Source organism: Nicotiana tomentosiformis, chromosome 1, assembly GCF_000390325.3.
Source record: "Nicotiana tomentosiformis chromosome 1, ASM39032v3, whole genome shotgun sequence".
Classification (NCBI taxonomy): Eukaryota; Viridiplantae; Streptophyta; class Magnoliopsida; order Solanales; family Solanaceae; genus Nicotiana; species Nicotiana tomentosiformis.
In genome coordinates, this window is record NC_090812.1 from 88422539 (window position 1) to 88436559 (window position 14021).

At 36.3% G+C, this 14021-nt stretch overlaps 4 protein-coding genes across 5 annotated transcripts; 3 read left to right on the plus strand and 1 right to left on the minus strand.

Moving 5' to 3' along the window:
* Positions 1-635: 635 nt before the first annotated feature.
* On the plus strand, positions 636-3107 carry LOC138907126 (uncharacterized). The gene is made up of 5 exons (XM_070197371.1): positions 636-834; positions 901-1208; positions 1561-1614; positions 1960-2056; positions 2731-3107. Exons 1-5 carry the CDS (start codon positions 636-638, stop codon positions 3105-3107), a joined length of 1035 nt encoding a protein of 344 aa, XP_070053472.1.
* A 36-nt stretch (positions 3108-3143) lies between these two features.
* On the plus strand, positions 3144-3760 carry LOC138907128 (uncharacterized). Its single transcript, XM_070197373.1, has 2 exons — positions 3144-3355; positions 3457-3760. The coding sequence occupies exons 1-2, from the start codon at positions 3144-3146 to the stop codon at positions 3758-3760; spliced, it is 516 nt and encodes a 171-aa protein (XP_070053474.1).
* Positions 3761-6154: 2394 nt separating this feature from the next.
* Positions 6155-13264, minus strand: LOC104089575 (agamous-like MADS-box protein AGL15). 2 transcript variants are annotated; one of them, XM_070187149.1, is made up of 9 exons: positions 12789-13261; positions 11474-11549; positions 9400-9512; positions 9207-9306; positions 9048-9089; positions 8885-8926; positions 8593-8771; positions 6924-8370; positions 6155-6414 (listed from the first exon to the last, which is right to left on the minus strand). In XM_070187149.1, the coding sequence occupies exons 1-8, from the start codon at positions 12968-12970 to the stop codon at positions 8286-8288; spliced, it is 819 nt and encodes a 272-aa protein (XP_070043250.1). In that variant the 5' UTR covers positions 12971-13261; the 3' UTR covers positions 6155-6414; positions 6924-8285. The 2 variants fall into 2 exon arrangements, with proteins under 2 accessions (XP_070043250.1, XP_070043256.1); XM_070187155.1 differs by lacking the exon at positions 6155-6414 and adding an exon at positions 12116-12155 and having other exon boundaries at positions 7964-8370; positions 12789-13264.
* LOC138907129 (protein BPS1, chloroplastic-like) lies at positions 6604-7542 on the plus strand. Its single transcript, XM_070197378.1, has one exon. The coding sequence runs from the start codon at positions 6604-6606 to the stop codon at positions 7540-7542; it is 939 nt and encodes a 312-aa protein (XP_070053479.1).
* Positions 13265-14021: the final 757 nt, after the last annotated feature.

The following is a 14021-nucleotide window of genomic DNA, read 5'->3' on the forward strand; positions in this document are numbered from 1 at the left end:
ACGTGTGCGGCCGCGCACCTGGGCAAGTGACCGCAGATCTGGCCGCGCACCTGAGGCAGAAACTCTCAAATATGCTCGGTCGCGCATCTGGGCACGCATATGATACAGGTCCAGTAAAATGGCAATAACTTTATGTATACAAATCCAAATGATGAACGGTTTGATGCGTTGGAAACTAGACTCAAATTGCTTTAATTTGATTGATTATACACTATATAACTCTTCAAATCTTGAGAGTTATGCTCATTTTAAGTTAGGTCTTGTGCGAACTCACTTAAAACTTTATCCCATCATATAATTTTCAACTTGACTTAGCCTTAGGGTTCTTCTTAGATCATAAACCATTCTTAATGTACCTCATACATATATTATCATGATAAAAAGATATCATTCAAATTATCAGTCTTGTTCATACCCGAATTAATATAATTAGCACCCACCAATCTTCTTAGTGGTCTTAAAATACTTCAAAAGTTTTCGGGGTGTTACATACCGGTAGTACACATAACTTCTTGGATCTCAACACTACCAAGAAGTTAGATTGTGTTCTGATTGCCATAGCTCTTTCTACAGTATCAATAGCTAATGGTAACAAAGATTAGAGTCATTATGTTTGTAAGAACCTGGTGTGGAAAATGCAAGGAGTGTCTTTTGATTCTGACATGCTTGTGCTACCTATTGGGGGATGCAATATGGTCCTTGGTATTCAATGGCTGGTCCCCTTGGGTGATATCCTATGGAACTTCAGGAAGGTTAAAATGGAGTTTACTATCATGGGTAAGAAGGTTTCTCTAAGGGGTATTCAACCTCCTGCTGCTAAGCTCATCCAGTCAGGTAGGATGGACAAGCTTCTTGCTAAACCGGCTGAATTATGCATGATCTCAGTATGAGTTCTGATAGAAGAATCTCAGAGGGGAGCTGCTAGCTTGTTTTCATTAGAAGCTCAAGCTCAAGACCATGAGAAAACTGCAGAATTGCACTCAGTCCTGCTGAAGTACAATGATATATATGAAGAGCCCAAGGAACTACCACCTTCAAGAGAACATGAGCACAAGATTGTTCTAAAAGAAGGAACTGCCTCAATCAACAAAAGGCCCTACAAATATCCAGCTATTCAGAAGGATGAAATTGAGAAAATGATAGATGAGATGTTGAACTCCGGAGTACTCAGGCACAGTACCAGTCCCTACTCTTCCCCTATTGTACTGGTAAAGAAGAAAGATGGAACATAGAGGATGTGTGTGGATTATAGGGAGTTGAATAGTTGCATAGTGAAGGATAAGTTTCCAATCCTATTATTGAAGAATTATTTGATGAATTACATGGGGCCAAATACTTTTCAAAGCTAGATCTAGGGTCGGGATACCATCAAATTAGGATGTTTGAGCCTGACATTCCTAAAACAACATTTAGGACTCACCATGTTCATTATAAGCTCATGGTAATGCCCTTTGGACTAACTAGTTCTCCCTCCACATTTCAGAGTCTAATGAATCAGATATTTCATGATCATCTCAGGAAATCCATTTTGGTTTTCTTTGATGACATTCTTATTTATAGTTTCAGTTGGTCAGATCATTTGATCCATTTGGAAGAAGCTTTCCAGATTTTAAGGTCACATGTGCTATTTGTCAAAAAAAGCAAATGTACCTTCGAGGCCACACATATAGACTATTCCGGTCATGTTATAACTGAGAAGGGAGTGGTTATGGACCAACATAAAGTATCAATTGTGTTGAGTTCGCCTCAGCCAACCACCTTGAAGGGACTTAGAGGTTTTTTTAGTCTTACTGGCTATTACAGAAGGTTCATCAAGAATTATGGTTTGATTGCAAGACCACTACATGACCTACAGAAAAGGGAAACTTTGTTTGGAACTCTTTGGCTACTGAAGCTTTTGAGCCATGGAAATGAGCTATTACCTCAGCTCATATTCTAAACTTGCCTAACTTCTTTAAGGAGTTTGTGGTGGAGATTGATGCTTTAGGTGAGGGCATTGGTGCAGTCTTGGCTCAAGACAACAGACTAATAGCTTTCTTTAGTAAGGGATTGTCAGGTAAAAATAAAGTACTGTCAGTTTCTGAAAGAGAACTTTTGTCTTTGGTGACTACATTCCAGAAATGAAGTCCTTATCTTTTGGGTAGACACTTTATGATTAAGACTGACCATCACAATCTTAAGTATCTACTGGAGAAAAAGATTACTACACCTAGCAAGCTATTAGGTTATGACTATACCATTTCCTATAAGAAAGGGAAGGGAAATATTATAGCAGATGCCCTTTCAAGAAAGGAGGAAGCCATACAGCTATTTAGTATTTCTGGAATTTCATCAGATTTGTTGGAATCTGTCAAGCTCAGATGGAATCAAGATCCACATTTGCAAAATCTAATACAAAATATTTAGTCTACCTCAGCTCCTAAACCTTATTACTCATTCACAGGTGGTGAATTGAGCAGGAAGGGAAAGATGATGGTAGGGGTTGACCCTGCTCTAAGGAAGTAATTACTGACATTCTATCATGACAGTTTTATAGGAGGTCACTTTTGAATCACTGCTACATACAAGAGGATAAAACGTGATTTTTACTGGAAGAAAATGAAACATGATGTTTATTACCATATCAGGGAGTGTGACACTTGCCAAAGGTGCAAGGGAGAGAACGTGGCATATCTTGGCTATTCCAGCCTTTGCCCATTCCATAAAGAGTTTGGCAAGATATTTCTATAGATTTCATAGAAGGTTTACTTAAAGCATCTGGCAAGGAGGTCATCTTTGTGGTTGTTGACAGGTTGAGCAAGGCTGCTCACATCATGGCACTCAAGCATCCCTATACAGCTCTAGAGGTAGCTCAGTCTTTTATGGATGGGGTGTTTAGGCTGCATGACATGCCTAAAACTATAGTCTCAGACATGAATAAGGTGTCCACAAGCAAGTTTTGGCAGGAATTGTTTAAGTTGCAGAAAGTTTCACTCTTAACTTATTCTGCCTATCATCCTCAAATAGATGGGCAGACTGAAGTTGCCAACATATGTTTGGAGTGCTATTTGAGGTGTATGACTTTCGAGAAACCCAAGGAGTGGCCACTCTGGTTACCCCTAGCGTAATGGTGGTATAACACCACTTTTCACTCAGCTACCAACATGACTCCCTATGAAGCAGTTTATGGGCAAAATCCACCACCACTCCTACCTTACATGCCTTTTGACTCTCAGCTAGAAGTGGTCGATAGGAGTTTGCAGGCTGCGGAAGCTACCTTGAAGGCTCTGAATAATCATCTAGAAAGGGCCCAACATAGGATGAAGATGCAGGTAGACAAGGGAATAACTGAAAGAACTTACAATGTGGGGATTGGGTTTTCATAAAGCTACAACCATACAGGCAACTTTCCCTAAAGGATCATGCCTATCAGAAGCTATCGGCCAAGTTTTTTAGACCATTCAAAATACTGGCCAGGGTTGGTTCTGTTGCTTACACCTTGGATTTACCACCTCATTATAAGATTCATCCCACCTTCCACATCCCATTGCTTAAGAAGAAACTGGGTAATCACACTACTTCAGTGACATTACCTGTGATGCACTCTGAATCTGGTCATGTTCTATTAGAACCTGAAGCCATTGTGGACAGGAGGTTGGCCAAGAAACATGGCGAGGCCATCGCTCAAGTTTTGGTGAAATGGTTGAATGCCCCACCAGAGGATAGCACTTGGGAGGATCTACAGTCTTTTAAGCTGAAGTTCCCTCATTTCAATCCTTGAGGACAGGGATTATTGAAGAGAATGGTATTGTTACGATCCTAGTAGCTTATCATCTAATTCAGAATTTTAATTTTAGAATAGAATTCAATAGGTCATTAGAGTTAGTTAGAGGAGGGTGGACTGCACGCGACACTTTCAGTTAGTTAGTTATAACTTCTTTTCCCTCCAATTGTATAGGTATATAGAGATGGATCTATGTGATTGTAAGCATCTATTTTGGAATAAGATCAATAAAGTTTATTCTTTCTTTTTCTTCTTTCACTAACACTCATACTCCAATTGAGTTCTAGAGATTCTGATCAAGAGTAATTCTTCCCAATTTTACTCTTTAGGTCTCCCTTCCTTTTTTTTCTTAGCTCGTAATTCTGGTATATATATATATACGGTATAATCATGATTAATAATGTATAAAGTAACAATGTTATACAAGAAGTCCAACGCCTTGCTTCTGTTGTGTGATGTCTGTATTGGGTGCCTAAAAATAACTCTCTTTCCTACCAAAAGAATCGGCGAAGAAAGGATCAGAAGTGACTGAATAAATATTGACATCATCAGTGTTGGCATATTCAAAAATTCTTTACTTTTAGATTGAATTGAAATCAGATATAGGTATTTATTAGAATATGCTATAAAAGTAAAATAAACTGAAATTCGTGTTTTTTATGCCAATAGTTACTTTAAAAAGACCTGCCATGTAAAAACCTCCCAAATAATTCCCTTAAATTCCACAATCCTGAAGGCCTAAGCCGGGGGAAACCAGCCCAGGATAAGCTAAAAATATTGGCCCATATACTGCAGTTAAAGGCCCAAATTCAAACAGTTAGAAACTAGTCAAACAACATCCGGCATATTCCCGAGGAATTTGTCTTAGGCTAAAACATCTAAACTACAGAACTCCAAATTGATTCTCTGTTAATGATTAATAGAAATACTCAAAAAGGGAATCAATTGATGCAACCTCGAAGAGAAAGAACATTCTTTATTACTCATATATCAACAAGATATTACTACTGTATCTTATACTCCGTCCTATCCAATTTAATTGATTTTTTTGGTCATTTTTGTGGTTTCCAATATTTAATTTTTTTAAATATCAAGAAAGAATTAATTTTTTTTTCAAAGTTGTCTTTGGAGTAAGGAATCTAGGAGTATTTGTTGTATTTTCAATGAACAAATTAAGGTTAATATGGTCAATTGCATTGTTAATTAATGTTAAAAGATGGATTCCTTAGTATGTGCGAAAAAAACCAAAAAAAATTACTTAAAGTGGACCAAAAGGAACATAGAATTACGATACAGTAACAATATTTTTTAAATATAACATAAATATAAGCAAATATAGACTACCTAAAACGTCTTATTCTTGAATTCTTGTCTAGGTTATGTGTTGGAGTATATAATTGGAGGAAGGAAATTAAGCTTTGACTACCTAAGATGTCTTATTCTCGAATTCATATTATTCCAGGAATAGTTCATTGTTGAATAAGCTCTTTTATGATGTTCATTGGAGCAATCTTCTTCTCTGTATCTATTTTTTAAAAATGAAATCACACATATTTACCTACAATTCTGAAAGTAGAAGGACGAAGCAACACTAAAGTCTATCATTTTGATAAATGTATTAAGTTTCTTGTACTCTTTTTTCTTTTAATTTGTTTTCACATTTTATAAATATTTCTGCTACTCGACGGTAGCGGCTGGTCTGGACTCTGGTATAACGAAACAAGTTAAATTAAAGATAAACATGTAAATTGAAGGAAGGAAATGAAGTCTTTAGCACTATCTACAATGACCTATTCTTAATTCATTTCTCCAATAATTTGTATAATCTGTCTTAGTATTATAAAATTCTTCATATAATGAATAGCAATAGTTATCTATTAGCTCACCAAATTATATTTTTAATATACAAAGATAGCGTAGACAAGAAGAAAACTACTTCCTAGAGGCGTGTGTAATGACAACCAACATGTTACACGGATAATACCGTTTGACCGCTTTTTCTTCTGCTTTCCAGCGTGGCTGTGCCGCTGATTTTGCAAATGCTTCTCTGTTTTATTTCACTCAGTTATTCATGATTACCCCAAAAGAATTTTATTAAAGTAATTTACTTTAAACAAAAAAAAAACATATTTACGCCTTGACTTTTGCAATAAATTGTTTCGACTAGACCCGGCAAAATTAAGCTCGCATAACACTTATACTATCACTAGATAAATCCTCTAAGTTAGGACAGCCTGGTGCACTAAACTCCCGCTATACGCAGGGTCTAGGGTCCAGAGAAGGGCCGGACCACAAGGGTCTATTGTACGCATTTCTGCAAGAAGCTGTTTTCACGGTTTGAACCCGTGACCTCCTGGTCACATAACAACAACTTTACTAATTACGCCAATGTTGCTCTTTGTAAATCCTCTAAGGTTAAGAACTTCAAATTGTAAGAGTACATAATAAACTGTTGTCACTAAATCTATTGACTGATAAAGAGAACAAGAATGTTATTTGCATAATTTGAAACGAGTATAGACTTTTTATTTTTTAAAGCGTGAATATTGTGCTCTTATATTTTGCATTTTCCTACTCGTTTTACTTGAACACTAGTAAACAGCTCCCACAATAGCCGCGGAAATTTGCTATTCTGCTGTTTCATGGCTCACCTGAAAGCAAAGACAACTTGTCAACTTGTGCCCACGTTTTGCAGAACCCTACACACCTATATACTATATAATGAACCAAAATATTGACCAAAAATCAAACAATCAAAAAGCCAACCAACCCCAACCACCCCCTTTCCTCTTTTTCTTTCAAAAGAAAAAAGAACCTCCCTTTCATTGTTCTTTTTTGACATGGTACTCTTGGTTGAAAAGATTAGCCATTTTCTGAAACATCCCAACAGGCTGGAGAATCAACATCACAATTCAGAAGCCCTGTTGGCTTCTACTTTGCAAGTTTTTCGATCCGATGTATCGAAAATCTTGAACAAAGTCTTGCCAATTCCAGAACTCGGGACAGAACCAGAATTCCAGTTCTTGTCCATGGCCTGGATTCAGAAGTGCCTTGAAGCAATTCCAATGATTCATAGAGCTTTTGCAAAGCTTGTGGTTGAAATAGACCACCCAATAAACAGATGGGGAAAATCACAAGTTGAGGAGTACTTGGATTATACCTTGAATTTGCTAGAGCTGCTGAATTCTGTGACTTCTGGTGTTTCCCATTTGAGTCATGCTAAGCTTTGCATCTCTCATGGATTGAGCCAAATGAAAAAAGGTTCTAATTCATCGGCTTTAGAACATTTGAAAGAGATTCAGCCTCATGATCTTGGCAAGGAATTTAAAGTTGAAGGGAAGATAACAGAGAATGAAGAGAGTTCTTGCTCAGGAAAAGATTTGATCATTCATCGATGCTTGTGGATTTTGAGGAGCATTTCTTTGTGGGTTTTCGGGGTTTTGTTATCTGTAATATGCAGTGATGTTAAACCCTACATGGAATTGAGGATATCAGCTGGTTTGTTTGATGATTCTTTGATCAAAGGCTGGGATTCTGTATTAGCCAAGGAAATCGCAGAAAATACTGGTGTGTCAAAAGAGGTGAAAGAGATAAATGAAGTGGTAACTAGTTTGAGAGCAGCAGTGGCAAATGGTGAAGTTGCAATTGAACTGAGAAGAAGATTGAAGGATTTTGAAGAATTGCTGCAGACCATTGGGAAGAAAACCAATGATCTCTTCACAGAAGTTCTAGGTGAAAGGAGTAAATTCCTCGATAGCCTTCAGCACACCAGAAAATAGAAATAGCAAGTAGATTCTTTGGTAAATTTGTGCATGTATAAAGTGGTTGTGAATAGATTATTAATGTAATATATGTAAACTATATAATTTGTCAATTAATGCTTTACAAGTGCTTGGCTTTCTCTGTCTTTTTCCCTTTAAATTAGGAGTTTTTTCATTCCCAATTTTCTACCCCGAGACCTCGTTATGGATGAACAGAGTCCCCATTCATCCCACTACACTCCTTAGGTAAATATTTCTACTTGTTTGGTGGGTGAAGTTGTTTGTGTGTATCCCATTAGGGTCTAGAATCCCTTGATGGAAAACACAAAGGATGCAAAATGAAAGGGAATTTTACATTTCATCTCTAGTGAAGAGCTAAACAGTGAAGAAAAGGCAACACTTAGAGAAAATATACTCAAGAAGAAGACTGATAAAGGTATGACCAAGAACATCCATTCCATTAACTCAAGAAACAAATAGCATGAGGGAGATGTGAATGGGTCTAGACACCAAAAATCAGTAAAAATGGAGAACTGAACTCTTCTATTCTCCATCTTAAACGCCCTGTCAAAAGGGATTTGTCCAAAATCAAAATTTAACCAGCATATTCATCTTGCTCAAGCCATATAAGGGATCATTAAGTCATTGACAAAATCACAGGTTTAGATGAACCTGTTTTTAACATGAAAACTGGTTCAATATCATTTGACCTGACATGTGCCTACTATCAAAGGAGGGGACTGAATCCCGAAAAACATTAGTCACTTTGAGCCGACTTGATTCTCTGAATTGCTTGAAGGAGATTCCTGCTCAGGTTTCTTCCGCTTTCGACCGATTGTTGGAAGCCTAAGGTACACATAATAAAAAGGACCATCAATATCAAATGTACAGCAAGAAAGTTTATACAAACTACCATCAATTTTGTTAATAGGACGCCTGCAAAATTTAGTTACCATGCTTTTAACTGGGACCTTTTAGGTGTGACAACGCATGTGATGTATTTAGCCACCAAACATGTATGTAAGAAGCAAGAAAATAAACTCCAAAAAAGAAAGAAAGATATAATACCCCAATTGCAAGGTTGTATTGGAATCTTCGTCATCTACTCCATCTTCACATGCTGTGTCCGAGTCCAGACTCTCCTCGCCCTCTTTTATAATTGGATACTTCTTTTCCAATGGATGGTATTCGAGATAAGGTGGAGGTAAACTTGCACTTAGAGGAAATAACCCTCGAAGCTCTTCTACCTGCAGCTCGTGAGAAGCCAAAAGCAATTGTATCAGAAAGAAACCACGTGAAACCTAAAGGGGGGAGTTATAGACTGTAAAGCAATAGAAACAAAAACGAAAGCTTGTCTTGCCTGTCTGCGTAAGGTTTCACTCTCCAACACAGCCCTCTCCTCCTGGATAGGCATCATCCAAAAAGAAACATGAGCAGAACATGAGAAAAGCTCATCCCGTACTTCTAATCTTTTCTTGCTGGAATAAAAAATATAAATATTTCAACTGTATGATGCGGTTTACCTGCCTCCTTGAATTCTCTAGTTGCTGTATCAGCAATTCTTCCTAGAATGTCGAATATTATGGCTCAGATTTCAAGATTCAACAAAATAGATATATTCTGGGAAAAGCTGACTACATCTTGTGGCACTAATAACTGAATAATCAAAGCAAACTTCACACCTTTCTGTCCTTTATGGCTAATAGTCCTTCATTTAGTTGATGTTCAAGCAGCCGTAGTTCATTCAAACCCAAACCATTAAGGTCCTTGCCTAACAACCGCCTGAAATAACAGTCAATCACATATATAAACTTAAACCATGTTCAAGTACTAAATATCTTTAAACAATGATTTGCATAATAAAAAGAGCCATACAGCTGCTTTATCTTGAGCTTTGAGAGTTCGTCTTTAAGACTCTCCACCTCTTTCTGTTCCTGCTTCTGCACGTGTGTCTGCAGCTGCGCCTGTGGCTGTGGCTGCTGGTTGACCTTGTTCAAGAAAAAAGCAACAGAGAACAAATTCAGAAACCTCTACTGATAGGACCATATCAACAGATAAGGGACTGTTTAAACACGATTAAGTATACACACTATCACCACACCCAACCCTCCACCATGGTACAAACAAATAGAAGCATCTATTTGTGCATGTCAGTGTGTATAGAATACTTTGAAGAGTAAAAACAATCATTTTTATCAAAAAATGTATCAACACAGATCAGAAATCAAGATATAACTTATAACCTGGATAAAATGAGTTACCACACGTGCCTGTCCGGTAATGCAAGAACTCCACAAATTTTGATGTTGTAAAATCATTTAGCTTCATCTCCCGATTATTAATTAAAATAAAGCTTTTTGAAGAAATGTTACCATTTCATGAAGAGAGGAAGGCTGTGGTGAGCCTGTTTGGATACTGAACATTCAAGTGATTACAAATTTACTCCTTTCTGTCAGAGCAAAGACCACTCAGGTTCAAACTAATTCAATACACATGTCATTAAACACAAGTATCGGCCTTTATGAAGAGAAGACTTCACCCAAAAGAAAAAAAAGGAATCTACTTACTATCAGATATCACAATGAAATTGTTAACAATGAAAAGTTTTCCAGAACGAAGATGAATATTCTGAATCTCTACCACTACAGCTCCTTGACCTACTTCAAGTTGCGCTTTATTGCATCTTGTCCTTCAATTATGTGTAATTTCCCGAGACATCTTATAAAGATGAAAACCAGAAAACTGAAGTTCATATATTTCGAGTTCCGTAAGGTAAACATACAGAACTACCTGATTCCAGTCTCCAGCTCAAGTATTTGCATTGGAAAAACAAAACAAAACAAAAAAGTGTCATTCTCTCTAATAGTGATTCATAACTTATTTATCTCTATGATCAGTATATTGTAACTTTTATTGATGCATTCCAGCCAGAATTAACTGCTGATCTGACCAATAAATAGGTGCTGTCTATATTTGACGAGTTGAACTCCAGATTTTAATCTTATTGATAGTGCTCAGACACCAGAAAGAAGCCCAAAACAAAGTCTGTGTGACATCTTTTCAATTGCAAACAAGAAGTCTAAGCAGATAGAGAAATCTTAAAAAATTACACTGAGACACAACTAAACAACAAAATATGGGACATGCTAGGGTCCACCAATTGACCAAAGAGGAGTCCACATAGTATCAACAATGGTAAGCAAAAGTTTAGAGTGCATTGCCAAAATTCCATTCTTTGAGCACGGGGAGAAGGGGGCAGAAAACCTCCCCGGATAGTTAATACTGAAGTGAAGACAAATAAGAGATTATTACACAAAAAATCCTACTAAGGATACCCATGATCCTCTTAACACAAAAAGCATGAATATTATTGGAGAAAATAGAGAAAAGTATGTAGCCTTAGAATATGAACAACAAATCTGAAAACCCATGCACTCCGAGTAATGTTTCTTCTTCATACTATCAAAAGAGATAGTATGAAGTAAGGGTCTACCGGAAACAACCTCTCCATCTTCACAAGGTAGGTGTAAGATGTGCGTACACACTACCTTCCCCGGACTCCACTTTGTGGTGGGATTATACTGGGTCTATTGTTGTTGTTTGGTACTATCAAAAGAGAAAACAGATAAGAATTCCAAAATGTGTTTTTTTTAAACACTTCCTACTAGAAGTTGCAGAAAACCCAGCCACCTTTCACCATCCCCCTAGAAGAGAACTCTCTGGTACTGCGCAATTTGTCAAAAAGCATGATTACACCAAGAACATAAAACAAATAATAGCGAAAACACTCTTATTGGCAAGAGTTTTTATTAATTTGCTTTTAAGAAAAGTTACAGATTTTCATATCGAATGAAGAGTAACAAAACTCAGCATATTGAATCAGAGGACAGTGCGTTATACATATTTGTATAGCGCCACAATCATAACTAAACAGGTGAAGATCTTCTACCTCTGACTTCCTTTCTATGGCAGAAATCTCTGTTGAGGCTACACATCTGTTGTATCTCGAAAGAGTCTGTTTCATGCTGCATGTTGACAAAAATTAGTGTACCAAATTATGGATAAGCGATCGCAATTAATCAAAGTCACATCTTCTGTAATGCGAGAAAGCCATATTCAAAGGAACTTTCTCCGGACGCAAATATTTTCACTTTTCTTTGCAATGCGAGCAACACAAAAGAACAAGAACAACAACAACAATAACATACCCAGAGTATTCCCACAAGTGGGGAGCAACACAAAAGAGTGAGAATTTTCCAAATCAATATCCCCTAATTCACAAGGGCTAGGATGTTGACAACCAGATAATAGACATTCTGCATCGAGGTTACTGCACCAGACCACTGTGGTATGGTACATGAAAGTAAGATAAGAAACTTCAAGTTCAATAGAACTTGTTCAAATTGCCTCTTAAAGTCAAACAGAAAATGGTAAAGGTAACATCAACATCAGAAATCGATGAGAGGAGAGAGTTTTAACAGCTTTCTTCATAGGATGCAGGGATGATTCTGTTTACACACAACATTTAGAAATTAACCAACTACCTTCAAATTGAGAAGAAAACAGAGTATGCAAAATTGCATAGGCCTGCCTACATGGTAATCTTATCTTATCCTGAGCAGCATTGCACCCTAGAGGATCAATCAAAAAATCAGGAATAGGAAAAAGGAAGAAGAAATTTATCAAGTGATTGTCAATGAAAAGGTATCACTAGCATTATTACAAGAAACAATTCTAATTTATTGCAGAGAATAGGAAATTTTGCAAGAAATACACAATGGTGAAAAATGTGCTCCAACCAATAATCAAATTCTTTCTATGTGAACTTAAAATACTAGAATAATTTCTAGGAAGTATCAACACAACCTAAAACACTAGACATGGGAAATTCATGAAACCCAGTGTCTGGCTATATTTTTGGTCAATGTTAGCATACACAAAGATAAAGAAACCACACCAAGTAACTCGATAAATCTGCCCAACAAGGCTTAAACTGAAAAAAAAAAAAAAAACTAATATCTTTCTACTACTACATTATTCTACACAATAAAAGTAAACAAATCTAAAGTGAAGTCAACATAATCAGAAATTCATTACTACGATAAAAACAAGAAACAACAGCCACACATGCAAACCATAAAAAGAAGAAAAAAAAAACACAACCCAAAATTAAAATCAAATCTCATTACATACATGCAACTAAATTAAAGCCCCCCCAAAAATTTCAGATAGCTAGATTTCAAAGAAGAGATGAAAAAACATACCTAGTACTAGCAAACTCAAAAAGCTTGCCAGTACTGGAGAAAATAATAACAGCAACTTCCGCATCACAAAGAACAGAAAGCTCATTGGCTTTCTTCAACAAGCCAGCCCTCCTCTTTGAGAATGTCACTTGCCTATTATTTACATTCTCTATCAATTTTATGTCTATCTTTCCTCTCCCCATCTTTCTTAATTCCCCTCAAATTAAAAGCCCAAAACAGAACTCTTCAATTCTTCCCTCACACACAGGTGTTCTTTTTTTGGAGGGGAATTTTTATGTGATTATAGATAGAGAGAAGAGGAAAGAAATTAGGAAGAGGGGTTTTGTGCTAAAAAAGAGAAAAGGGGGAGGAAAGAGAGTTGCTAAAAAGAGAAAGAAGAAGGGAAGATAGAGAGACGTGAGAGAAGTCCCCCAAATGGCAAGAGACTCTGGAAACGGCAAACGCTGCATGGCCAATTCTATGCTTTGCATGACTCTCTCTCTTCCCCATTTGCTTGCCACATTTAGTGTGCGTTTTCTTTTATTGGCTATTCCTTCTGGGCCCCACTTTCCATTTTTTCCATAATTTATTGGGGTCTTTTTATATAACAAGTACTAGTACATATTTATATTTTTATGGAAAAAGTTGTATTAGTAGTATTTATTCAGTTACATGTATGCACAATTTTGGCTTTATTATTACTATTTAGAGAGTTGATGATATTATTAATTCATAATACATTTCATTTTTAATTAGTATTATGACTTTTAGTATTTTTATGTAATTCTTGAATACTTATGGTTCACACTAATATTAATTAATTTAACTATCATACTTAAAAATTAAAATTAACTACATAAATAGAACGGAAGAAGTAATTAGAAATAACAAGGAATAGGGATCTAGGGTAAACATTTTGCGTGAGAAAGAATGGGGTAAATATAATACTATGTTAGAATTCTTCTTGCCTTCTTTTTCTTTTTTTCTTTTTTCTTTACTGGTGTTGGAATCCTACTAATATGGAAGTTTTTTCAATCGATTTTAAGTGATTTCTGTATGGTCTTCTTTATTTTTTTTCTTCCTATATCGAGCTTTTCTTGTGGTGTTAGAATTCTATTAATGTTTTATTTCCTTTTTTAGAAGTTCTTTAAAAAGTTTATTGATATTTTTCATCTTTTATTTATTCTTTCTATAAACAGAATAATGAGTGAGATCGCATTTGCATCACTATGATTTGAAACCTTACTTAAATTA

Excerpts from the sequence above, each read along its gene's own strand:
- LOC138907126 (XM_070197371.1), top strand. The coding sequence starts at position 636 with ATGCAAGGAGTGTCTTTTGATTCTGACATGCTTGTGCTACCTATTGGG. Across the intron at positions 835-900 it reads TGCTAAGCTCATCCAGTCAG|AAGAATCTCAGAGGGGAGCT; the intron begins GTAGGATGGACA and ends GAGTTCTGATAG. Across the intron at positions 2,057-2,730 it reads CTTTAGTAAGGGATTGTCAG|ATTTCATAGAAGGTTTACTT; the intron begins GTAAAAATAAAG and ends ATATTTCTATAG.
- LOC138907128 (XM_070197373.1), top strand. The coding sequence starts at position 3,144 with ATGACTCCCTATGAAGCAGTTTATGGGCAAAATCCACCACCACTCCTA. Across the intron at positions 3,356-3,456 it reads ACTTACAATGTGGGGATTGG|GGTTGGTTCTGTTGCTTACA; the intron begins GTTTTCATAAAG and ends AATACTGGCCAG.
- LOC138907129 (XM_070197378.1), top strand. The coding sequence starts at position 6,604 with ATGGTACTCTTGGTTGAAAAGATTAGCCATTTTCTGAAACATCCCAAC.
- LOC104089575 (XM_070187149.1), bottom strand. The coding sequence starts at position 12,970 with ATGGGGAGAGGAAAGATAGACATAAAATTGATAGAGAATGTAAATAAT. Across the intron at positions 9,090-9,206 it reads TAGCCATAAAGGACAGAAAG|GAAGAATTGCTGATACAGCA; the intron begins GTGTGAAGTTTG and ends TCGACATTCTAG. Across the intron at positions 8,927-9,047 it reads TAGAGAATTCAAGGAGGCAG|GAGGAGAGGGCTGTGTTGGA; the intron begins GTAAACCGCATC and ends ATGCCTATCCAG.